General features: G+C 36.8%; 1 protein-coding gene across 2 annotated transcripts in view; it reads left to right on the top strand.

Annotated features, from left to right (window-relative positions):
* PRKG1 (protein kinase, cGMP-dependent, type I) overlaps positions 1-27,939 on the top strand; it is a 1,243,017-nt gene that overhangs the window by 1,004,558 nt on the left and 210,520 nt on the right. For both annotated transcript variants that reach the window (XM_012801440.2, XM_012801439.2), the window contains exon 6: positions 15,834-15,911. In XM_012801440.2, the coding sequence (XP_012656894.1) occupies positions 15,834-15,911 (78 nt within the window). The remainder of the gene's footprint in view (positions 1-15,833; positions 15,912-27,939) is intronic.

The raw sequence follows: 27,939 nt of genomic DNA, 5'->3' as shown, positions 1-27,939 counted from the left end.
TCAGCACCCAGCACACTTTCAGCGCTCCAGCTTTTAGTGTAATGCTCTAGTTTCACTTGAGACCAGTATAGGAACCCAGATGCCAGCTTAGCACTTTATGGGATATGCGATACACCAGGTGTGTGATTGTCATGCTTGCATCTGGAGTCCAGATCCTTCCTTTAGTTACATGGTCACTTTTTATTTAAACCCAAAACTTGCAGCTCACCGAAAAGTGTAATTTATTCAGTGCTGAAGATTGATAGAATATATCTGCTGAAAACAGCACAATTCTCTCTGGTGACCAAAAAGTCTGTAACCCTCAGATCTGTGATCTCTAACTTGTGTGGTGCTTTTCCTCTTAACCTTCTCTTTTTGTGTTCCATTGCTAAACATTCCTTTTCTAATGTTTTTTCCTTAGCTCTTTGCATATCACTTATTATTATTATTATTATTTAGCTCCTTAGCTATTCTTAGCCTTGGAGTCTGTCCTCCAGTTCTGTGCAGATTTAGCTACTGTATTTCCTTCAGTCTATCACTACCATTACTAGGAGTGATGTTTATCCTTAATTCAAACACTAAAATCAAATCCCTATGAAACAAGGGCTATTGAGGGGTATGAAGGTAGAGAAGGAGAGTTTCTAGAGCTTCTATTCAATAAGTTTGCAGACGTTACTAACACATTAAACTACTTCTATATGAGTTAGTGAATATCTTTTGCTAGGAACTCTCTGACTGCTGCCACAGCTCTTTCCTAGGTCTCCTAACCCTCCCCATGACCTTGGAGGGCATCCAGGACTTTGCTCATTTGTGTCCTTTGCAATTGGTTAATGCCCTTAAAGTGCTAGTTATTAAATATTTTGCATGCCACATTTGTATTAGCTCCAGTAAATACACTAATCCCCCCCCAAGCCTTTTGGGGGGGGTTATACTCATTTCCCCCCCTAAGCTAGTTATTAAATATTTTGCATGCCCCATTTGTATTAGCTCCAGTAAATACACTAATTTCCATCCCAAGCCTTTTGGGGGGGTTATACTAATTTCCCCCCTAAGCTAGTTATAAAATATTTTGCATGCCCCATTTGTATTAGCTCCAGTAAATACACTAATTTCCCCCCCAAGCCTTTTGGATGGGGACACACTAATCTCCCTCCCGAGCTAGTTATTAAATATTTTGCTTGCCACATTTGTATCAGCTCCAGTGAATACACTAATTTCCCCCCAAGCCTTTTCTTTCTAGGCCACCAAATTCTTAAGATGCACTCAGTCTCACCCGTGCACTATTTCTAAGTAGTTACATAGAATATTGTGGAATAAAAAGGAGGTGGGATCATAAATGAGTTCATAACCTCAGTTCTGAGTAAGACCTTTGTCAAACCCATCTAGACAGAAACGAAAAATTCTCACTGAGAACAGCATCCTTCAGTGTGTGAGGAACCCTTTCCTGCCACATGCAATTTAAATCTTCTCTGATTTCATTTCTTTATTGACCTAAATAACTCAAGATGTCCTTTGAACTAAATAGTGTCTTCTCAGAGAGAAGTGTGAAGTGTTTATTTTAAAATGGCAAAGAGGTAAAATACTGAGTTAATCTACATACATTGGACTTGCTCTGCTATCACTGTTAAAGGGTTTATGAGAAACTGTGATTAATCTTTTTTTGTTTTTCCTGTCTGAGTACTGTATTTATTTTGGTAGAAACTTCAAAGCATATTTATACTTCATATGGTGACTCTGAGACACTAAATTATATGATTCTCCATGACACATTGTATAATCTGTCAGGGCAAACAATTTTCAAGTTCTGCCAAAGCTAATTGCCTTTATAGATCAAATTGTTAAATTCAAATTATAGTTTAATTATGTAGAATGGAAATGCTTGCTTGTTGCTCTATAGTTTTATTTTATTGTGAAAAGAATAGGTCTTAAATGAACTGCCTTTTTAAGAGATTTCTGGCATCTGTGGCCTGCCTTTACGTTGTTCTTAGCCATTATGTTATATATAGATGCATATATTACATCAAAAAATCTCTGAAAGGAAATGGGGACAGTTTAACTTCCTTCTTTCCAATTTGGATGGCTTTTCTTTCCTTCACGTGCCTAATTTCTTTGGCTAGGACTTCCAGCACTATGTTGAATAGAAGTGGTAAAAGTGGGCACTCTTGTCTTATTCTGGATCTTAGAGGAAATGCTGTCAACTTTTCCCTTTTAGTGTGACATTAATGTGGGTTTGTCATATGTGGTTTTTATTTATTTATTTATTTTTTGAGGTACATTCCTTCTGTGCCTAATTTCTTGAGAGTTTTTATCATGAAGGGATTTTGAATTTTGTCAAATGCTTTTTTGGCATCTATTGGGATGATCACATGGTTTTGTCCTTCATTCTATTAACATGATGAATCCTGTTTATTGACTTGTGTATGTTGAACCATCCTTGCATCTCTGCGATAAATTCCATTGGATCATGGTGAGTGATTTTTTTAATGTGCTGTTTAATTCCATTTGCTAGCATTGCATTGATAATTTTTGCATCTGTATTCACTGAGGATATCGGATTGTATTTTGTTCTTGTTTTTGTTCTCTGGTCTGGTTTCGGTATCAGGGTAGTGCTGCACTAATAATGCTGTACTTGATAGAATGAGTTTGGAAGAATTTTCTCTTCTCCAATGTTCCAGAATAATTTGAGATAAATTGATATAGTTCTTCTTTAAATGTATGATAGAATTTAGCAGTGAAGACATCAGGTCATGGGCTTTTCTTTGATGAGAGATTTTTTTTTTATCACTGATTCAATCTTGTTATTTGTTATAGGTCTGTTCAGATTTTCTGTTACTTTGTGATTCAATCTTGGTAGTTGTATTTGTCCAGGAATTTACTCATTTCTTCTAGGTTTCCAATATGTTGGCATGCGGTTGGTCATAGTACCTTTTTATAATCTTATAAAGAGAAAACTGTTAAGAGTCCTCAAAAAATTGTCAGTAAAGTTTCAGGTTACAAAATCAACATACCTAATCACTAGTGTTATCATATGTTAATAATGAACTATCTAAAAAACAATTCAATAAAAAAATCCAATAATGGATAGAAAATATAAGATGCCCCAGACTCAATGTAACCAAGGATGTGAACCAAAATCCCAGCACTAAAAACTTTATAACACTGATGAAGGAACTGGATGGGACCAGAAATAAATGGAAAGATATTCCATGTTCAGGGATTAGAAAAATTAATATTGTTAAAATAACTGTATTACCCAAAGTCCTCTATAGAATCAATGTGATCTTTATCAAAATACCAATGCTATTCGTCACAGAAAGAGGAAAAAAACTATCCTAAAATTCATAGGAAATCCTAAAAGATCCCAAATAGCCTAAACAATTTTGAGAAAAAAGAACAAGGCTGGAGGCATCACGGTACCTGAGTTCAAAATATTGCATACTAAAATGCTGTAGTAACTGAAACAGCATGTTTTGGGATAAAAACAGACACATAAGCCAATGTAACAGAAGAAAGAGCCCAGAAGTAAATCTACACACTGATTCTCAACAGAGATATCAAGAACATACATTGGGTTATGGACAGTCTCTGCGCTAAATAGTTCTGGGGAAACTGGATAAAACAACAAAGCGTGCGGCTAGACCCCTATCTCTTACCACATACAAATATCAACTCAAAGTGGATTAATGACTTTAACACAAAACCACAAACTAGGATAAAGCATAAGGGAAATGCTTTATTATATTGGTTTGGGAAAGACGTTTTGGACAACACATCAAAAAAACATTTGTGTATTAGCAATAGCGACAACAGACAAATGGGATTGCATCAAACTAAAAAGCTTCTGTCCAGCAAAGGTATCAATCAACAGAATGAAAAGACAATCTACTGAATGGGAAAACATATTTAGAAACTATATTTTTAACAAGGGATTAATATCCAAATATATAAGAAACTTAATAGCAAAAAAACTCAAATAATTTGATTAAAAAATGTGCAAAGGATATAGACATTTCTCAAAGGAAGACTTACAGATGACCAATAAGTATAAAAAATGTGTTCCCATCACTAATCATTAGTGAAATATGAATCAAAACCACAATAAGCTGTCTATTGCCTTACTCCAGGAAGAATGATTATTATCAAAAAGATAAAAAAAAATGTTTGTAAGAATGTGGCAAAAACAGAAACGCTTTCTGTTAGTGAGAATGTAAATTAGTCCATCCATTATGGAAAACCATGCATATGTTTCTTTAAAAATTAAAACTAAAACTGTGATATATAAAACTGTGATACTACTGGGCATATATATTCAAAGGAAATGAAAGAAGGATGTTGAAGTGATTATCTATACTTCAGATTCACTGCAGCACTATTCACAATAGTCAAGATAAGGAATCCGCTTAGGTGTCCAACAATAGATGAATGCATATAGAAAATGTGGAATACTTTTCACACATCAAAAAGAATAAAATCCAGCAATGTGGGTGACCTGGTTGATATTAAGTGAAACAAGCCAGTCACAGATATATAAATTCCACTTCATCTCACTTACATGTGAAATCTAAAATAATGTTGATTTTAGGAGCTGGGAAGAGTAAAGGGAGAATTTTGTCAATGGGTTTTGGGAACCTATGTGGGGAAGGGGAACAAACCAGAGTGGAAGTGGTGGGGACAGAAAAATATAACACAAGCGAGGACACAGAGAGGGAAGGAACGTAGGGTCGGGAGGGAGGTCTGACTCAGCTGACGGCTGCAGCTAACCCCAGAACATAAAATCGGCTTTATTTTTGTAGTATCTGGACAGAGTGGTTTACAGGGGAAGTAGCAAAGACAAAAGACATATTTTGGCTCTTACAACATGATTGCAAAATGTAAATAGCTTTAAGGAAGACAAATCATTCTGTTAATGGTTTCTAATTAACTTCATTAGCGTATGTTAACCAGCAAAAAGGGAACGATCACAAGGATTTCTGCATAGTTCCTAAAAATTAACTAGACAAGGAAAGAGCTGTGACTTCCAGCAGAGGCAGCATGAAGAAAGGAACATGGTTGTTTTGAGAAAGGAGGAGAAGCAGTTGGTGGTTCATTCTCTGAATGCGCTCCAGGCTGTGGGGGCCTCTGCCACCTCATGGCCTGCTCTCTACAAATGAGCCCAAAATTACATTTGGGGGGAAAGTTCTACTTTGCTATTGCACAGTAGGGTGACTGTAGGTTATAATATCGTGTTGTGTATCCCCAAATAGGCAAAAGAGGTAATTTTGGATGTCCCACCACATAGATCTGATAAATTTGGGAGGAGATAGATTTGTTAATTACTCCAATTTGATCGTTACACAATGTACACATGTATCAACACATCACACTGTACTCCATCAATGTATTTAATTATTATGTCAATTAAAAATAAAACTTTTAAAAATCTCTAAAAGCACAACCAAAGACTGAAAATCCATTTGAAAAAATGATGTAATTGAAGAGCTCAGTTAAACATCAAACAGAACCCAAGCATTTGTGGAATTTCAGCCCAGGTTATTCCCTCCTTTGTCGGATAGTCGCAGTAAGGATTCACTTAGTCCAGGCAGCCACTGCTAGGTCAACAGCTGCCTTTCAATCATAAACTCTGAAGGTGTTCAAAAGGCTTAAAGGATAATGATGTGCTCTCGCCATCAAAGACACGGAGAACTCAAGAGTGTTTAAGATTCAGAAAAGGAAACCAGTCATCAGTGTCAGTTGTGCAAAACCTATCTGGTTTTCGCACACTTTGAGAAATGTGGGCTAAATGTCAGTGAGAAAAATTTGATATTTGGATGGACCAAAAGGTAAATATAAATGATTGCATGTTGTCAGAATATAGGAAAGGTAAGGCTGGGGATGGAGGGGGAAGACCTGACAGCCCGCTGATAAACAGAGGTGAGGTAAGTCAATGTATCATTTACTTAAAAGGAGATTACATATCCTTTTATTTTTATTTTTCTTACATTTTTAATATTAATCTTTTATAGGATTAATACATTTGTAATATTAAAGTCTTAAAAATTTTAGAGTATTACAAATATCTTTGGTTAGGTGGCTCACGTTTATAATGCCCGAACCATGGTTATACTGTGCCTGTCACTCAGATAGTGTTCACTGTACCCATCAGGTAGGTTTTTGCCCAGCCCTTCTTTCTGCCTCCCCTCTGATTGATTTCCACTGAGTTTTACTTCCCTCTAAGCACATGTGTGTGCCTCAGTTCCAATTTAACAGTGTGTACATATGGTGTTTGTTTTTCCATTTTTTAGGTACTTCACTTAGGATAATGGTCTTGGGTTCCATCCCAATTATTACAAAAGACATTAATTCATCTTCTTCATGGCTGAGTAATACTCTATGGTATATATATATATATATATATATATACCACATTTTGTTACTCCACTTATGAATTGGTGGGCACTCAAGAAGACTCCACATCTTTGCAATTGTTTGTCCTGTAATGAACATGAAAGTAAAGGTATCTTTTTAATAAAATGACTTCTCTAAATACCCACTAGTGGGATTGCTGGATAAACAGTAGGTCTAGTTTTAGTTCTTTGAGATATCTCCATAGAAGTTGTAGTAATTTGCAATCCTTCTTTTTTTTTAGACAGAGTCTCACTATGCCACCCTCAGTAGAGTGCCCTGGCATCATAACTCACAGCAACCTGAAACTCTTGGGCTTAAGTGATTCTCTTACCTCAGCCTCTCAATTAGCTGAGACTATAGGCACCCACCACAATGCCTAGCTATTTTTTGGTTGTAGTTGTCATTGTTGTTTGGCAGGCCCAGGTTCAAACCTGCTAACTCCAGTGTATGTGGCTGGCACCATAGCTGCTGAGCTACAGGAACTGAGCCAATTTGCAGTCCATTAAAGAAGGACCAGTACTTGCCATATATATAAATAGAAAGGAAAATAATTCAAAAGGAAAATAATTCAAAAAATAAAATAAATCCAATATATATTTTTATTAATGATAACGAAATTACTAAATGTGATTTGATGCAGAAGCCAAGATATCTCATGATTCTAAAAATGCATGACTTTGGAAAGAAAAGAACTGTTTTATTAAGGTTGTGTTTGTTGTAGTAAGGAATTTTACACTGGGTTCAGTACCTGCATCAGTATTCACACACAGAACCCTCCCTGTAAAACACTTACATGGTACACTCATTTTTACTATATGTGATTCATTTGATGTTTTCTGTTCTACTCTGTTAGAAAAAAGATGTTGTTTGCAGCCCTGTAAATAGTTTTCATGATTTCTTTAATGGATTACATTGAGCAAGGGCACAGCAGCCTATACTCAAATAGAGTGACAAATTTTCTTGGTCTTTTAGGGACCAGGAGAATGCAAATCTTCCAGTAATTTCTGCTCATTATGTTCACAATCCCATTAATTACTTTAAGAAGCTACATCTGGCCCCCTGTGGGGGACACCTTTTTTTTGAGACAGAGTCTCACTATGTCACCCTCTGTAGAGTGCTCCGGCATCACAGCTCACAACAACCTCAAACTCTTGGGCTCAAGTGATTCTCTTGCCTCAGCCTCCCTAGTAGCTGGGACTACAGGCACCCACCATGACACCTGGCTATTTTTGTTGTTGTGTAGTTGTCATTGTTGTTTAGCTGGCCCAGGCTGGATTTGAACCTGCCAGCCTTGATGTATGTGGCCGGCGCCCTAACCACTGAGCTACAGGCACCACCCCTTTGCAGGGACACTTTATACATTTGTATCAACTACAAAATGTCTGAGAGGCAAATATTAATATATAGCAATTCTGACTCTCTGCCTGCCTATCATTCAGGTGTAAGTCATAAATTAATTTTCTGAATTAAGCTTATCCAGTCCCATTACTTCTTGGCCTGGGTACTATCCCTTTAATCAAGGTAGGAGCTAGTAAGAATCAACCCCAGCACCTTGCTAAGGCAAGGTTAAGTTGTGGATCTTGGGATCTTATCATACATAGCTGGTCAGGATGAGGCTTAGGCTTGCCAGATACTTAATCTTCACAATATCCATCCTTTCCTGTGGCTGGCAGGCTGATGGTATATAGCAGTCCTAAAGGTTTAAATACAAATAACTCAGTAGAGACAGTGTCCTGATAGCATCATCAAGGGACATAGAAATGTAATGATTTGGAAAAGGACAGAGCATAAACATCTAGTGGTTAGAATGGATCACACTCCCAGAAAGAGTGAGGTGAAGTTTGAGTTGAAATGCTTTGATATACATGCTACAGACAAGTGAGGAATGTTTCATTAAGGGATAGTATGACATGAAGGAGTGTACTAAGTAACAGATGTGTACACATAGATTCTTAGCAATGAACCTGAGACTCATACTTGTGGCTTTAGCTATTTGTATCTTCAAAATCCTTGGTGAGCTAGGCAAGTTTGGTGTCTTAAGGATAGTGATGGACAGGCTGTCATCCAGAAGTCTTAGATAACTTATTTTATGGAAATCATATTTTCTGTCTACATTTCTGTCTGCATTTTGTAGATACACCTTACTATAATGTACTACACCTTCTATGGGAGGTTCTGTGAGTCAGCCTGTAAAGAGTAGAGGGACCCAGTTCATCAATGAATATAGCTCTCCTTATATAATATTCACATTTTTACTTTCAGTGGTTTTCTGGTTCTTGGAGTTAAGGTGAGGACACTGATTATGGGGCCCTTGAAAACATTCTTCTTTCCCCCGGGTACCTGGGTGGACCAGTTATGGTAGGGTGATGCTGGTGAGATTCCCAAACAGGAAAAGTATGTGCTTGTTTGTTGAGCTTCTGGTTTTCACTCTTCAGGCTGGGTTTCTTCTGTATTCCTGCTAGTGCACAAGACATGAACTTGGGAAATCTCTATATTTAGAATACAGAATATGGTGAAGAGTAAGGTTTACTATTGTTTTTATTTGTGTGTGATGTAGGAGAAGATAATGAAGAAAACATGAAACTTTAGATTGTTCAGAGAGTTTGAAGGTCACCAGGTTAATGGTCCTGGGGTTGAAGAATGGTCCAATAAAAATAAATCTGTATCTACTTTATGGTCATAAGACTCAGTCACTCTGACCTGACTTTTCTCCCAATCACATGCACCTCTGTACCCTTCTCAAAACTGTTCCCTGTGCTTGGAAAGACCTTTCCCCTTTCCCCACAATCAGCAGGGAATTGTACCTGCCTGGGAAAAGCTATGGATTATGTATTACAATTATTCACATACAATCTTATCTCTTTACATTAAACTTTCCTGAAAATAATCATACCAATAATTTACAATTATTAAAGACCCTGTACTTTGTTAAAATTGAGTCCTTTATTCTTCACAACAATATGTTTATGAATTTATGACTATATTTTTGCAGAAAAGAAAATGACACAGAAAAGTTAAGTGCCTTGCTTAGGATTCCAGAGCTGGAATTTGTAGCCTGGCAGTCTGCCTCCAAGATCAGCCTGTTCACCATGATTTTGTACTGCCTCTCAGGTCATTGACTGCGTCTTGTGTATCTATGTCACCTCAGTGCCAAGTGCAGTGTCTCATTCATAGCAAGCACACATTAATAATGCTAATTAATAAAATTAATGGAAGACTAGACTCTTGTCTCTCATCTGGACCTGAGGGTCAGACATGGTAAAGGAGGATTTTGGAGGTTAGTCTGAGCAGATTTGGAGTCAGGTTGTTGTCCAGCCCAAGAAGTGTGGAGAAGAAATAGATATAAATAAAAGGAGGGTCCTGAATGGAAGATGAGACATAGCACAGAAATTAAAACAAAACTCTATAGTAAAAGGGATGTGTATCCTAGGATAGCCCAGATGTCCTGTTGGTTGGGACAGAATAGTGGTGATATGAGAAAGGGAAGTAGTTAGAAAAAAATGTTTCAGACTCTGCTTTGTTTCTTTGGTATCCTGGTTAATTGGTGGGTGGCAAGATAAGGAAAAATTAATTTTCTTTTAGAGAACAAGAAGGATGCAGTATTAAAATTGGAGGCTTAATGAGGTGAGCATTATCCAAGAAAACACTTTATAAGAATTATTTTGACAGTTATTGTTCCATGAGAGAGAAATGGCTCATTTATGCCAACGTACATCCACTCAAGAATATCACCACTCTGATTCTATGATGAAATCATAGTAGTTGTGGATTGGAGAAGAGAAGAAAATGACCTAGATTGTAGGTGTGATCACTGGCTCCAGAAGACATATTCCTTGCAACTTGAGATTCAAAACCCAGGGATAGCAATGTGAAGAATTTTATGTTTTTACGACTCACTTCCCATCTTTTTGGTAATTTGACCTAGACATATCTAGTGGGCAGAGCTTTGCCAAGTAAAGAAGTTCTAAGCCAATAAATGCTTTATTTATTGCCTACTTGACTGGTACATTTTTTGATTGACTAAGCTATTTGATGATCACTTTCACTATGAACAGGTCTTTTCTGTGGAATAAATATGGGGTATTAGGAAGAGATAAGAATTTCTCTTGAGAATTTGTGCTCCAGAAGGCAGATCCCAATATTTTTAAGAAAATTATTCTCCATCTTGATGGATGATTTATCTTCTGAGATATAACTATCTTCTAGAAAATGAGGTAGGGGGTGGCGCCTGTGGCTCAAAGAAGTAGGGTGCTGGCCCCATATGCCGGAGGTGGTGGATTCAAACCCAGCCCGGGCCAAAACTGCAAAAAAAAAAAAAAAAAATGAGGTAAGGGAACATGATACCTATATGAAGCCTCATATTGTTTTCAACTCAGAATTTTTCAGTTGTTAATCTCTGCTTTAAACATTTATTAGATATTCAGGCTTGAGTTGAGTTGAAATGTGTATGTATATATCTATACACATATAAATAAAAGGTGCATATAAAGGTAGTTCCATATTTATTACACTATTTTTATAATCAGTGGCAATTACCATAGTGGTCTGTATTTCATATGCCTTTATCATTACAATAATATCAATTAATGAACACACTATGTTTCCAAAAGACTTAAAGATAACTCCAAACTTAACCTTAAATATCATAAATATAGAAGGAAATAATGATATGATCTCCTAGAAATAGTTTAGGGTGAGAATTCATTTCAGAATGATGTACTGTGTATTAGTATATATTAACTGAAATTTAGTGACAGATTATGTTAGAGCCAAAGGCTATAGATAAAATCACCATTAAAAATACAGCATATTTGATATAAATAACCGTGACTGTGATTTGACAAAAGAAAATAAATAGTACATGTTCACAAAGAAGCCACCACCAAGGGCTCCAAGTGCCATGTCCAGTGTTACACTAAGCCTCTGCCAAGTGTCATCAAGTACGTGCAGAATTTTAAATATATAAATGTACATCGACATACTAATGCTGAATTCTGATAACCCAGAGACACACATATAAACAATAAAATCCATACTTAGTTCTTTGTTTTATTTTTAATGACAAAGTGAAGACTACTTTTCCCTAACTTACAAGTTTTAGAAATATTCCATGTTATCACCTCCGAGGGGATGTATTGCTTTAGATGTGCTATCAATTTTCTTTCTTTATTAATCTCTCTTATTCCTGAGTTATTCTTATAACTCAGTTTTCCCTTTCAAAATGAAAAGGTTTGGGCCAATTCCAGCCTTATTCTAGTCATCCTTCAACAAATAAATATGTATTGAATGCCTCTTTTGTGCTAGGTGTTGTTCTAAGTAAGAAAAACAATGAATACAGCAAAATATCTCCTAAATTTTCTGAGCAGCAGGTATCAGGAGAGGGAGTGATAGCAAACAGAAGAATGATCATTTCAAATCATGAAGGGTGGGATAGAGGTTTTTCTTGTAGAAGAGGCTACTACAGTAGTTTAAAGCGGTGTTGGTTATCACACACTTATTCAAATGTGCAGTAGCAGTTGGCAGCTTTGCATAGCTTTCTAATATGGAAAAGTACAAAGCAGGAATGTAGGATAGAGAGTGATTGGGGTTAGAGGGCCCATTAGTAGGAGTGGCCAGAAAAGGCCTTGGGAAGCCCCAAGGATGGGAGTAGGTAATGACAAAAATCTTAAGGAGGACTATTGTAGATAGAGGGCTGTTGAATGCAAAGTTCTGAGAAGGGATCTGTCTCAGTAAGCACTAGGCTCTGAAAGAAATCCTGTGTGTCTGGAACAGAATGAGTAAGGCAGAGAAGGGGAGGGAGGGAGAATGGAGAGGTAGATGTGAGTCAGAATACAGAGAACTTTCCAGACCATGGTATGCTGCTTATAATTTTAGTTGTAGCAAGAAGCCATGGGAAGTGTTTAAAAAGTAGAGTGATTTTAATTGATTTTTTATTTGAAGGTCCCTTTGATCACAGTGAGGATAATAGATGGTAGGTGTGGGGAGGGGTGGTTGGACAAAGACGGGAAGACTGGGAAGGAGGACATTGCAGAAGTCCAAGATGTGATTTTGAGTTGGCCAAAGAAGATAACAGTAGAGATAGAGATAGAGGAGGAATATTGGGCTTTCACACATGTATTGAAGTAAAGCTTTTCTAATGATCTATGGGTAATGCTAAAGATGAGGATTAAAGAGGACTGCTTCAGTTATGGAATTAATATGTAGCTATAGCCTTGTGTGACTACTTGAACTTAAATTTAAATCATTTTGATACAGGATTCCCCCACTCAGGGCTAGACAGGGATGCTCCCATTCTCTAGGCCCAGGTGAGCTCAGAAATCAGACCCCTATTTCCAGGTACAAACAGGCTGCCTTTTCCAGGCCACACCCTCTGGGCTCCAACAAGATCAGGAATAAAAGCAGCCCGAGATATTTTCTGGTGGTTCTCCCTAATCCCTTTCCTGAGGTAAAAACTGCAAAGACCTAATAACCTTGCCCCAGAGGAGGGACCACATTCAACTTTGAAAGGCTATTTTTCCACTTACCAAATCCTAGCCAAAATATAATTCTCCAGACGATGTGTACCCCTAGACAATGGACCCCAAGAGATTTCTGACTCAGGTCTTCCCCTTTGGCAGAGTCTCTGGTGCTTTTTTTTTTTTTTTTAACTCCTTCTGTATTCCTTTCTAATAAAATCCCATCTTACCACTGATCTGTGGTCTCTGGGTTCATTCTTCGAATGCCTGAGACCAAGGACCTACTGAAGAAGAAATTCTAGTATCATTTTAAAGCTAAATTAATTTAAACATTCCGTTTCTCAGTCACATTGGCCATATTTTAAGGGCTTAATAGCCCCATGTGGTTGGTGACTACTGTATTGGATATGCTATGGATGGTGCTATTATGAGATTTTGTCTTAGTCATCTTTGTATTATCAGTGCTTATAAGAAGCCTAGACACAAAGGTATTGAAACGTGTTTGCTAAATGAATACATGAACATAGACTATTGTGACTTTGTTTTTTAAGTCTGTACAGTATAAATATTTTTCCATTCCAATGTGGCAATATATGAAAATCAAACATAGTTATTTTGTTAAATGAAATAGATCAGTTGAAGAATATGCATTCTATAATCATATTTTTATTTAGAAATAATTATTTGTCTGCATACATTTTGCATGCCTGCTTGGAGAAGGGGAAGGAACAAAAGTGGAAGTGGTGGGGATTGAGGAAAATAAAACACAAGAGAAGACACAGAAATGAAAAATGGGGTCGGGAGGTCTGACTTAGCTTCTGGTGCAGCCAGCACCGAAGCACAAAACCTTATTTTATGGTATCTCTGCAGGGTCGTTTTGGGGGAAGTAGCATAGACAAACAACATATTTTGGGTTTTATAACATGATTAGAAAATATAAACAACTTTAGCAAAGACAAATCATTCTGTTAAAGGTTTCTTTTTTTTTTTTTTTTGAGACAAAGTCTTACTATGTCACCCTCTGTAGAGTACTGTAACATCACAGCTCACAGCAACCTCATAGTATTGGGCTTAAGCGATTATCTTGCCTCAGCCTCCCAAGTAGCTGGGACTACAGGTGCCCACCACAACCCCTGGCTATTTTTTTGTTACAGTTGTCATTGTTGTTTAGCAGGCCCAGACCAGGCTTGAACCCACCAGCTTCCATGTATGTGGCTGATGCCATAAGACTGTGCTACCAGCACTGAGCTGTGTTAATAGTTTCTACTTAACTTCAGTAACATATGTTAACAAGTAAAAAGGGAAAGATTATAAGAATTTCTGCACAGTTCTTAAAAATTAACTAGACACAGAAAGAGCTAGTGACTTCTGGTAGAGGGAGCATGAAGAAAGGAATACAGGGCTTGGCACCTGTAGCTCAGGGGTAGGGCGCTGGCCACATACCTGAAGCTGGTGGGTTCTAGCCAAGCCTCCACCTGCTAAATCAACAATGACAACTGCAACATAAAAGTAGCTGGGTGTTGTGGTGGGTGCCTACAGTTTCAGCTATTCAAGATACTGAGGGGAGAGAATGGCTGAAGCCCAGGAGTTTGAGGTCACTGTGAGCTGTGATGGTATGATACTCTACTGAGGGTGACATAGTGAGACTCTGTCTCAAAAAAAAAGGCGGGGGGATAGGGTTGTTTTGGGAAAGGAGGAAAAGTAGTTGGGGGTTCATTCTCTGAATGTTCCCGCGGCTGTGGGGGCCCTGCCGCCTCATGGTCTGCTCTCTCCACATATATATGTATGTGTGTTTGAAAGGATAGGAAAAAAGTCTTGAAGAGTGCACAGCACACTTTAAATAACATCTGGCAGTTGAGATTGGGGAATAAGGAAGAACTTTTTCCATAAAAAACTTGCTACCAAGAAAATGAATTACTTTTCAGCAAAAAAATAAGTAGCAGATAAGGTAATATGTTAATTTTCTAGATATACAAAGAAAAATAATGGCTCTTCTCAATGACAAATATTAATAAAAGACCATTTTAAGAGTGACTAGAAAAAAGTGTTCAGAAAAATGGTTTTGAAGTCTAAGGACAAATCATAGCCATCAGCCTAATGGATATTACATGTAAACCCTGAAATCAGTTTCCTAAGAGTGTGCAAAATAACGGTTCCCCCCAAATATGGCTCCCCTGCTAAGCTGCAGAGAAAGATAAGGCCAGATGGCCATGCTCATTTTTGTGTTATACCTCCTGTCCCAGCAATATGCTTTCTCCCACCTCTCCTCATAGAAACTACTTTTGCTCATTGCAGGAGTAATCTTCACCCTGGGAATGGACTTAGTGGTAGGATCTGAGTCAGAATACTGGCACACTGACTGTGATAATCCTCTTACAGCCTTACCTTACTCCTCATTTAGTAGTTTATGAGCTCACAGATGCTAGACCAGCATTTAGTTCATAAAATGAAGATGTTCTGTTTGACAGGACCAGATCTAAATTGCTGAGACAAGGACCCTAAAGCGTGAAGCGGTGCCTTGAACAGTTAACAAGAGCCATCTCACACACGCTAAAAGTCAACCTTGTTTCAAATGAAGATCTTTAGATGCCACAGTAATTTCTTAGGTATAAAGGCTCTTATTATGAAAATACTAAAGTAAAATGCAAGTGGTAAATAAAATAACACAAGAAGACCAGTTAAATTAGCAACTCTGTTATTTTATTTCATGCTCAGTTGATGGAAGGAAAGGATATTTTCATCAAATAACTGAAATGACTGAATTTCAAGGTATGAATATAATTACCTGGAAAATGGCATTAATAGTAGTTTTGAAAATGAGCATTATAGATGTGATATCTTTGTAATGATTCCGTATATTGATTATAAATCATTCTTAAATCATGATGATTCTAGAGTTAGATAAAACTCCAGCAGGTTGCAGACATCCCTGGGACCTGGTGTTTGAAGAGGTTGAGCAGTTTGGTAGATTATTCCTTTTTTAATGTTCTTTTTCTTCCTGTTTCTGTTTTTCAGACCCACTATGAAAATGGGGAATATATTATCAGGCAGGGTGCAAGAGGAGATACCTTCTTTATCATCAGCAAGGGAAAGGTAAGGTTGGTGCGATAAGACAGCGATACAGCGCGGGCGCCCAGGCTGAGGTAGCAGGGAATTGTGCTGCGTGAGTTTGACCGTCTTCTGACACTGACACTGCTGGAAAGATGTGTGAGAATGGATCTTCCAAAAAATTATGCAGGAGGAAGAACATGTTTAACTTTGAAGACTACTAAGTAGCCTACGTGCTAATGATTCCACTGATATATCTGTGGGAATAGAAAATTCTCCATAATTAATATAATGAAGAAAAAATGGTCATGGTGCTTAAAAAATCCATCTAGTTATTAGAAGCATTAGGTTTTCTATAAATGATACATCTGGGCTTTGAAATCACATGGACTAAATTTGAGTCTTGCTATGAAACTTAATCACTCGAGTGTCCTTAGGCAAGTTGCTTAACACTCTATAAGGATAGAAATGTATTCAGGTTTTATTGCATTTTTATAAATAAATATTGAATGGATACTAAGAAGCTACTAGAAGTGATAAATTATAGGAGAAGTGGTAAAAAATGTGGCAGCCAAGGGAGGTAAGTGGAAATCCATACTTTATTCCTGATATTGTTTTAGTTTTTCCACAATATAAATCTATTCTAATTCACGTTTTAAAACTAAAAAGTGAAATGAATTGAAAAGTGGAAATTTATTTAGATTACTGATATTACTCAAATTAATTTTAACAGTAAAGAGATAATCATTTTTACATTTAAGTTTTGTTTCATCATAGCCCATTATTTGAATTTATTTTTCCTTATGTTATCCTTAAAAAGAATTCCTATCTCTGTACGCATTAAGTACAGAAAGAGGTGGAGAAGGAAATGCTGATAACATGGGGCTTATATTCTAGTTTTCGTCCTTATTATTGTCATTTAAAAAAAGAAGTAAAATTCTATCTTCTAATTTACACAACGACTCTGTTCCTGTATAGCTCATGTAGACAGAGATTTACAGAGCTGCAGTGAGTAGAGTACAGGAAAGATAGTACGTCTTATTGAATCACGTTTTAGATAGTCCTTCCTGGACTAACTACTTTTGATTCAAGGATATGCGTACGTATGTCAGTGTTTACGCCAATGGAATGTCACACAAAAATGAAGAAAACAATATTTATGCCTGCTTGTATTAATTCTGTCATACCTGTTCTTTTAACTGATATCTGAACCGAAGTAGAACATACAGTCTGTCTTCTTGAAAGGCATAAAATGACATGTCTGGCCACAGTTATGAATAAAATTGTATCTTGTATTTTCCACTGTTACAAGATAAAAAATGTTGATATTTTCTGGTTTATATGATAGATGGTTAGAGTTTCCCATCTACTGTTTTATTATTTAATATGGCTTAAATAATCAGGGGAAATTGAAACTCCTTGTGGATATAAATGATTTGATTAGTCTCAGGGGAATTTTTGTGCTAATGATCTGGATTTATTTTTTCTTTTCTACATTGCTACTTCTTTGCTATCATGGAGAGATGTGTTTATTTATTGAGATGGATTTTTGGCAGGCTTCTGTGACCACCCTATTACTGCAGATTGCACTGCTTAAAGGAAGTAGTGCCTCATAACCAGCTTTAGATGAAGACAGGTGCATTAGTGGTGGCTTTTTTTTTTAAAATGAGTTTCATAAATAGTAGAGAAATTACACCACAGGAACAAATTCCCTTGGCAATATTTCAGAGCACTGTGAGGATTCAGAGGGAGAAGCCGTGAGAATATATTTGACTCTCTTCACACATTCAAGATTTTTTTTTTTAAAGTTAGGCCTACATTTTTAGCAACTTAAAATTTCAGGTCACATAAGTTAGTTACTATGATTCTTAATTGTATTAATTTTATGATAATTAATATGGGCTAATATATTAATTCTGATATAATGTATTAGAATCACTATGTTAAGTCTTAAGAAGCAGAAGGCAAAGTGAGCATTCTTTGGTCAGAATGGTGAAAAACAGAAAAAAAGTGATTAATATTAACAAGAGTTAAGTTCAAGTTAGTAGGCAAATAGCCTATAGAATAGGAATTTTCTAAAGCTGTATGTTTTCTTTTTGGTATACTGATATAAGCTAGCTTTCCCTTGCGTTTAAAAAATTTATACGGGGTGTATAAAGGCCAAAACATTTTCCTTGTTACCACTAAACTAGCTTTTTCTTAGAAAATCCTATGAGTCAGGAGACCCCAATAGGGTCTACTGAGCTCTAATGAATTTCACTTTGTTCAGTTCCTTTTACGTAAGCCTAAAACAATTTTCATTTTTACATTAAATTTGTCTACACAGAGAGAAAAGCATTGTAAAATAAACTTTGAAATACTTGTTTTTCCCCATTAAACATGCACAAATTGATTTTTCTAAAACTGAAGATAGTGCTTGCAGTGTTGATGTCTGTAATACTTGGTGCCGCTTCGAGTAGAAGCTGAGTTAGTTCTTTGTACTTCAATCAGTTCATTCCAGTTGCCTGGAAACATGACTTCCTCCCCTCCCAGTGAGCTATAAAACACAGAAGAATGCTGCATACACTCTTGCAGTTGTGTTGCATTGAAAATGAACTCTCTCTCCATAAATAAGCTGAACCAAAATTGAACATGGTTGGTGGACAAAATCACAGAGTTCCAATAATAATTCAAATGCTTTTTGATTTTTTTCCTGATTCCATTCAATATACCTTGCACACTACCTTTAGAAAAAAGCACAATTCAAAAATTCTTGTCTACGAAATGCCATTTATACATGTGGCTTTGTTTCATAGAATTAACAAGTGTTAGGATTAAACATATTAACTTAACACAATGCTCATGCTCAATGTTTCAGAATGTGGAAAAAATTTGCTTACAGAAGTTTACTTGTATATGTATACACATGTTTATAATGATAGCAAAAACTGAGAAACATTTCCTTTTAGATGAACAACAAGATAAAAATGTACCTTAATAGCACTTTTTTTGCAGTGTGGTATTAGATATCCCAACTATTGTAGTAAGTCAAGAAAAAGATAAAATATTTTGAAATGTGGAATTGCTTTATACATAGCAAAATACAGTCACCACTAGCTGCATAGAGATAGCTATTGCAATGTCACTGCTACTAATCAAAAATTGCATATTTAATTTAAGTTAGTTAATTTGGAGAAACGGAAATTATTTGCAGATAATATGATTTTGTTTCTTCTACTTTTATGTAGACAGACATGTTATTGTAATTAATAAGAGTTTACCAAGATCCTCATTGTTCACTATATTTTTCTTTGTTAATGGATTTGTTCTCTATCTGTACCATCCAATACAGTAGCCATTGGTTTCATTTGCTATGTAAACTCAAATTAACTCACTTACATTAAATTGAATATGCAATTTCTAAGTAGCAGTAGTGACATCGCAATAGCTGAATAGCTATATGCCTCTGGTGGTGGCCATATTGGACACTAAATACCGTACTTGGGTATAATGCAATTCCGTACAGAAAGCACATCCATGTTTTTGGTCCAAACTTTCAGGAAAGTGCCGGTTGAGAACGTGGTTGGCTCTCACCTGGGAGAGACAAATCTGCAGAGAGCTAACACTCCCCTGGTAAACACGTAGATGGCACCGCCCTCTCACAGCTGCCTGATCTGTGAAGGCCGCCCCTCCCCTGTCTCCTGAGAGCCCTTCTCTCCTTGCACCATGAAGGCCATAGCTAAGATGGCTGTGTTCTTAGCTGGTAGAAGAGGAGCTTCAGAGGGTAGAAGGAGAGCTTGGGCCAGGAATAGGTAGGGCCTTGTTGGGGCTCCCAGTCCCTTCCACACAGCCAGACCTTAAGCCTAAGCCCAGTCCTCACCCAGCAGGCATGTATACAGCCTGCCTCTCCATTTCCGCCACCACTCCCTACCCGGATTGGAGTGCTCCAGGGAAGCCACTTTGGCCTGCTATCACTGTTCCTGGATCCTCCTGGGTTGGAACCCTGTATGGCTGGTAGGCCCATGTGGGAGAGAGCATGGAAGCCCCAAGAGGTCTGCTGGGCTCCCCAACTCCTGACTGATGCTACCCATGTATAAGGCACATCCTTATTTTTCCCTGAAAAATTTGGGCAAAAGGTTGCACATTGTACGTGGCAGAACATGATAACTTGACACTTTACTGTAAATTAAATATTGAATAAGTCACATAATTTAATAATCCACCACATTAATTATCTAAAGAAAAATCACATTATCATGTCAATGGATGCAGTGAAAGAATTTGACAAATATTCATTCACAATAAAAATTCTCAGTAAACAGATAAGAGAACATTCTCAATCTGGTAAATGGTATCTACAACATGGCTACAGTTAACATACTTAATGGTGAAAAGTCAATCAATGAATGAAAGCAATCAATGGAGAAAGGAAAAGTCTTTTCAACAAATTGTGTTGAAACAAATAGTAATCCACGGGCAAAAAAAAAAAAAAAAAAAAAAGGTAAACCTTTACAGAAACTTCATGCCTTACATAAAAATATAAAAAAAAAAAAAAAGGTTTTAAAGTATAATGCAAAGTATAAAAATTTTAGAAGCAAACTTTTATGACTTGGGATTAGTTCCTAGACATGCCACTAAAAGCACAACCCACAAAGGAAAATTGATAAATACACCATCATCAAATTTATACATTTTACTCTGTGAAACTACTGTTAAGAGAATAAAAAGGAAAACTGCTAACTGGGAAAAATATTTTGAAATGAGATATCTGGTATGAGGTTTGCGCTGAGCATATATAAATCTATGCCTGTGTTTAGATTGATAAAACTGTATACCAAAAGAAGAAAATAGTAAATTTTACTATATAATAAATTAAAAATCCATACATATTTCTAAATACTGGTAACATCTACTTAAAAATATGCTTTAAAAAGATCATTTCCAAAATCAAATATCTAGAAATATAACAAAAAGTGTTCAAGTGCTTCAGGAAAAAAATTTTATTTAAGATTATTACATGAAGAGCAAAAGACCAGCATGGCAAAACATCTTAATGGAAGAGAAATATATTGAGGGCTACTATAATAGATATCAAGATTTATATCTATTGATAAAGGAAATCATATGGCCCTCACAGAACCAGACAAATATATCAGAATAAGAGAATAGTGCGCTCAGATAAAGATTTATGACTATATGGAAACTTAACACGGGCAATACAGATGCAAAACAATTGGTTATGCACAAGGATATAAATAAAATTGAATCCCTATTTTACATCATGCACAAGTTCAATTTCAGACTTAAATGAGAAAGGAAAAATTAGGAAGATGATTAAGAGAATACTTCTATCATCTTTGGATAATATTTTTAAGTACATACAATAAAAGATAACAAAGTTACATTAAAATTAAGGAATTTTTCTCAGTAAAATACCATAAAGACATTTTAGACTAACCATAGGCTTCTGAGTCAACAATAAAAATAAAGACAATCAATCCAATAGTAAAATAGGCAAAAAGCATGGTCATACGAGGTTGGCCAATTAAGTTTCATGAACTTATTCTAGAAAAAGTGCTAGAGTCACCTTTGAAGTACTTCCCTTGGGAAACTATTCACCAATGCCAGTTCCTACTGTACCCTTCAACGCAATTTTGAAACTCTTTTTCTGGAATGGCCATCAAAAAAGGTCTGATGTAAAAGACCTTTGTCTTTTGTAAGATGAAAGGTCTGACAAATAAGTTTACAAACTCATCCTAGAAAAAGTGCTACATACCTACCTCTTTGCTGAATATCACTGTGGTCACCAGAGGGCCAGGGGAGTACTTAGAAGTATAAGAATTTTCATAGTGGAGAATTCTGGGAAGATGGCTGACTAGTAGCAACCCTTGGCAGAGGGTCCTGACCAGAGGGAGAAAAACTAGACAGAATCAGACTCTATGAATCCAAAAAGCTGAGCCAAGAAAAAAGTTCAGCAAGCTGTGACTCCAAGAACTAACATTAAAGAAAACAAACTATAGGTATAAAGCCTATCATTTAGAGGATGGGAGACCCCTCTCCTAAGTGGAGGCCCACTGCAGGCTCTCTGAGAGTGATCAGGGAAGAAAAGACCTCTCATTTTACCTCACTGGAGAGAGCTGCTAAATACCAGGTCTCTTTCTCCAGGGAGGGCCCACTTGTGAACCTAAAGACCACCCTGCCTGGCATAAAATTGAACAAATAATTTTCCTCACAATTCTGAACTCCCAGTCTACCCTTTGCCCCTCTCATAGCAGTCTGAAGTTCTTCCTGCCGAGCACAGACTATTAGGTCTTTTCGAGAGATCTGGGCATAGGGTGGATTGCTGAATATCAGGACAGAATCTGTGACTAGTGGGGAAGAAAGAGGATGCAGGAAGAAAGGGACACTAAGCACAAGAAACAGTCCCCTGGTTATGACTCTGCCCAGCCAGTGGTGGTGTTGACCCTCAGTTATGGCTGTGTCTGGTTAGTGGGGGTGTACCAAGCTCTGATGGTACCCATAGTGGGAGAGTGGTTGCCCATTGTAGACTGAGTTCTGCAGGCAGGGATGATCCCTGGCTCCAACTGGGGTGGTGAGCAGAGGCTTGCTGGGTATGGACCGAGACTAGCGGGTGAGGGTGTGGTTTCCTGACTCCAACATAGCCTGTAAGCAGAGATTTGTGAGCAGAGGTTTGTTGGGTAGGCCTGAGTCTAGTGGGCGGGGACATGATCTTCTAACTCTAACAGAGTCTGTGAGCAGAGGCTTGACGGGTGTGGACTGAGACTGGTGGGCAGGGGTGTGATCCCTAGCTCCAACTGGGCCAGCCAGCAGAGAAGTGGATGCCAGTGTAGACTGAGTCTGTTGGGCTGGGGCATGGACGCTTGGCTCCAACTGAGCTGTTAGAGACCCTTGGATCCTTCTCTGTTGAGCAGGGTTTGTACTGCCCAGGACAATTTGATTGGAACTGGTGTCTGGGGCTGTCCACCCAGGGAAACTCTGAGGTTGATCTTTGAAGTTCTGTAGCAGAAAAGAACTAAATGGTGGGAGTGGGGCGATGCAGTTGTCTATACCTTTCCACAGCCAAGATTTAAACCTAATACTGTGGCTTCTTAGGCTAGGGTAGAGGTTGGCTGATTTCAAAACAGACCCAGCTTGTGCTATCTCAACAATTAGGTCCTCAGATTCTCCCACCAAAAATCTGAAAGGGGTTTTTGTAAGGTTATAGAGGATAAGCCACAATTTCAAAGCCTAGCAATTTGATAAGGGGCTGATTAACTCTACTACCTGGGAACCCCAATTCAATCTCACCCTGCCAGTTCTAATAACCAAAGGGTGGAAAATAAACAGGAGCAGAACCAATAGTAGAACTCCGGCAACATGAATAACCAGAGTAGATCAACTCCTTCCCCCCATTCCAAGGAATGACAAAGGAGATACAACTGAAGATGTCATGCATAGACAAATAACTGAACTGTCAGAATTCAAATTCAGAATATGGATGGCAAATAAGATGAAAAGAATGGAAGAAAATTTAGAAATTGAAATCCAAAGAGTAGTTCTAAAATTGTCTCAAGAAATTAATGAATTCAAAGACAAAGTTGCCAAAGATGGACACAATGAGAAAAGAGATAGCAGAGCTCAAGGAAACGAAAAAGTTAGTTGAGGAGCTCCAAAATACACTAGAATCCCTCAGTAATAGAGTTGACCAGGCAGAAGAAAGGATCACTATAATTGAAAACAAAGCTTTCAAATGTTCCCAAATGCTCAAAGAGACAGACAAATGGAGACCAAAAACTGATCCTTCCCTGAGAGAGTTGTGGGATCACTCCAAAACATAAAGCATTCAACTTCTAGGAATTCATGAGAGCGAAGAGAATAGTCCTAAAGGTACAGATCAGATTATGAAGGTACTTCAAGAGATTCTGGAGCAGAATTTCCCAAGCATTGCAAAAGATACAGAAATTCAGATAGTAGACAGTTTCTCAGAACCTCAGCAAGACTCAATCCAAATAAACTTTCTCCTAGCCACATTGTGATTAACTTTGCCAAAGTTAAGATTAAGGAGAAAATTAGGCAAGCAGCCATATGTAAGAAAAGCATTACCTACAAATGGAGAAATGTCAGAAGGACTCCAAATCTCTCAGCCAAAACCTTTCAAGCCAGAAGAGGATGGTCATCGACCTTCAATCTCCTAAAACAAAACAACTTTTAGCCCAGGATCCTGTGTCCAGCTAAATTGAATTTCATTTGTGATGGAGAAATCAAATACTTTAATGACATACACATGTTAAAGAAATTTGCCATAACTAAACCAGCTCTCCAGGATATTCTCAGACCCATCCTCCACAATGACCAGCGAATGGTTAGGTTGCCTGAGTAGATACATAAACTCAGACCATTTATCTGCTGTCTACAGGAATCTCATCTTACCTTAAAGGATAAAAAGAGACTCAGGGTAAAGGGATGGACATCTATAATACAGGCTAATGGAAATCACAAAAAAACAGGGGTTGCAATTTTAGTAGCAGATACAATTGGCTTTAAATCAACAAAGATAAAGAAGGATAAGGATGGTCAGTACATATTTGTTGAGGGATTCACCCAATATGAAGAAATTTTGAGAATTAACATTTATGCACCCTACCGGAATACTCCTTAATTTATAAAGAAAACTCTAATGGATATAAACAACTTGATATCTTCCTGTACTAATAGTTGTAGATTTTAATACCCTTTTGACAGTTTTGAATAGATCCTTCAAGAAGAAACTAAACAAAGAAATATTAGACTTAAACCTGACCCTAGAACAAATGGACTTAACAGACCGCTACAGAACATTTCATCCTAATAAAACTGAATATACATTCTTCTCATCAGCCCATACATCATCCTCTAATATTGATCATATCTTAAGACACAAGTCTAACCTCAGCAAATTTAAAAGAATAGAAATTATTCTTTGTATCTTCTCAATCTAACATGGAATAAAATTTGAAGTCAACAGCAACAGGAATCTTTATACTCAAAGTCATGGAAACTAAATCTTAGGCTGAATGATAGCTGGATCAAAGACAAGTTTAAGAAGGAGATCACCAAATTTTTGGAACAAAATGATAATGAAGACATAAATTATCAAAACCTGTGGTATACTGCAAAGGCAGTCCTAAGAGGAAAATTTATAGCATTGGAAGTCTTCATCAAGAAGACAGAAAGACAAGAAGCCAACAAGTTAATGGGTCAGCTCAAGCAACTAGAAAAGAAGAACATTCTAACCCCAAATGCAGCAGAAGAAAAGAAATAATCAAAATGAGGGCAGAATTAAATGAAATTGAAAACAAAAGAATCTTCAGAAGATCAGTGAAACAAAAAGGTGATTTTTTTAAAAGATTAATAAAATTGATATACATTTGGGCAACCTAACCAGAAGCAGAAAAGTAAAATCTCTAATATCATCTATCAGAAACGATAAAGGAGAAATAACAGACACCTCAGAAATTAAAAAAAAAAACCCTCAATGATTACTACAAAAAAACCCCTATTCTCAGAAATATGAAAATCTGAAGGAAATGGACAAATACATGGAAGCAAGCCTCCTTCCTAGACTCAACCAGAAACAATTAGAAATCTTGAATAGACCTATATAAATCACTGAAATAGCATCAACTGTATGAAATCTCCCCAAAAAGAAAAGTCTGGGACCAGAGGGTTTCAAATCCCAATTCTATCAAACCTTTAAAGAGGAACTAGTACTTGTATTATACAACCTTTTCCAAAGCATAGAGAAAGAAGGAATACTTTCCAGCACATTCTATGAAGCAAATATCATCCTGATACCCAAACCAGGAAAGGATCCAACAAAGAAAGAAAATTATAGACCAATACCATTAATGAATATCAATGCAGAAATACTCAATAAGGTCTTATCAAACAGAATTCCATAACACTTCAAAAAAATTACACACCATGACCAAGTTGGTTTTGTTCCAGGGTTACAAGATTGGTTCAACATACACAAATCTATGAATATAATACATCACATAAATAAAGTAAAAAACAAAGACCATATAATTCTCTCAAGGGATGCAGAAAACGCCTTTGATAATTATTCAGCATCCTTTCATGATCAGAACACTTAAAAAAATAAGCATAGAAGAGACATTTCTTAGACTGATAGAGGCCATCTACAGCAAACCCACAGTTATATGGAATGGAATAAAATTAAAAACATTTCCACTCAGATTAGGAATAAGGCAAGGATACCCACTGTCTCTACTGTTATTCAACATAGTAATGGAAGTCTTAGCCATCACAATCAGGCAAGACAAGGTGATCAAGGATATCCGAATAGGGTCAGAGGAGATAAAACTCTTACTCTTCACAGATGATATGATTGTATACCTAGAAAATCCCAGGCACTCAACTATAATACTCTTAGGAGTGATCAAGGAATACAGCAGCATCTCAGGATACACAATTGATACTTGCAAATCAGTAGCTTTTATATATGCCAACAATAGTCAAGCTGAAAATATAGTCAAGGACTTTATTCTTTTCACAATAGTGCCAAAGAAGATGAAATATTTGGGAGTTTACCTAACAAAGGATGTGAAAGATCACTATAAAGAGAACTGTGAAACTCTAAGAAAAGAAATAGCTGAAGATGCTAACAAATGGAAAAACATACCATGCTCATGGCTGGGAAGAATCAACATTGCTAAAATGTCCATACTACCCAAAGCAACCTACAGATTTAATGCAATCCCTACTAAAGCACCATTTCCATATTTTAAAGAGCTTGAAAAAATAGAGCTTCATTTTTTATGGAATCAGAAAAGACCTTGACTAGCCAATACATTATTCAAAAATAAAAACAAATTAAGAGGTATCATGTTACCAGACTTCAGGCTATACCATAAATCTACAGTGATCAAAACAGCATGGTACTGGCACAAAAATAGAGAGGTAGATTTATGGAACAGAACAGAAAATCAAGAGATGAACCCAGCTACTTATCGTCATTTGATCTTTGACAAGCCTATCAAAAATATTCAGTTGGGGAAAGACTCCCTATTTAACAAATGGTGCTGGGTGAATTGGCTGGCGACCTGTAGAAGACTGAAAGTAGACCGCCCCCCCTTTTACCATTAACAAAAGTTGATTCTCACTGAATAAAAGATTTAAACTTAAGACATGAAACCATAAAAATATTACAAGAGAGAGTGCAGGGAAAACACTTGAAGAAATCAGCCTGGGAGAATATTTTTTGAGGAGGACCACCCTGAGCAATTGAAGCAACACCAAAAAAACATTACTGGGATCTGATCAAACTAAAAAGCTTCTGCACAGCCAAGAGCACAGTTAAGTAAAGCAAATAGACAACCTTCAGAATGGGAGAAGATTTTTGTAGGTTATGCTTCTGACAAAGTTCTGATAACTAGAATATATAGAGAACTCAAAGTAATCAATAAAAAAGGAACAAATAACCCCATTTCTATGTGGGCAAGAGACTTGAACAGAAACTTCTCTGAAGAAAATACCCACATGGCCTATAGACACATGAAAAAATGCTCATCATCTTTAATCATCATAGAAATGCAAATCAAAACCACTTTGAGATATCATCTAACTCCAGTAAGATTAGCCCATATCACAAAATTCCAAACTACAGATGTTGGCATGGATGTAGAGAGAAGGGAACACTTCTACCCTGCTGGTGGAAATGCAAGGTTATTATATGTCTTTTTTTGAAAGAAGTTTGAAGACTACTCAAGGAACAAAGTATAGATGTGTGTGAATGTAAGCATTTCACGTATATCAAATCAGTACCCTGAACCCCATAAATACATCAATGTACACAGTTATGATTTAATAAAAACAAAAAAATAAAAGAATGTTCACAGTAACATGGTTAATATGACAACAAATATAAAATATAGCCAAAATAAAACTAGAAGCAACCCACATTTACTTCTATAGAAGAATTAATAAATTGCATAATTTTCGTATAATGGGCTACTATGCAAACAAAGAAAGTGAATTTCACTTTTTTGTATAGCTGGATGAATCAGAACCTCAAGTAAAAGGACCCAGTAAC

The sequence above is a fragment of the Otolemur garnettii genome, unplaced genomic scaffold (genome assembly GCF_000181295.1).
Source record: "Otolemur garnettii isolate 467f Iridium unplaced genomic scaffold, OtoGar3 scaffold00008, whole genome shotgun sequence".
Lineage (NCBI taxonomy): Eukaryota > Metazoa > Chordata > Mammalia > Primates > Galagidae > Otolemur > Otolemur garnettii.
This window is presented reverse-complemented; position numbering and strand designations above follow the sequence as displayed.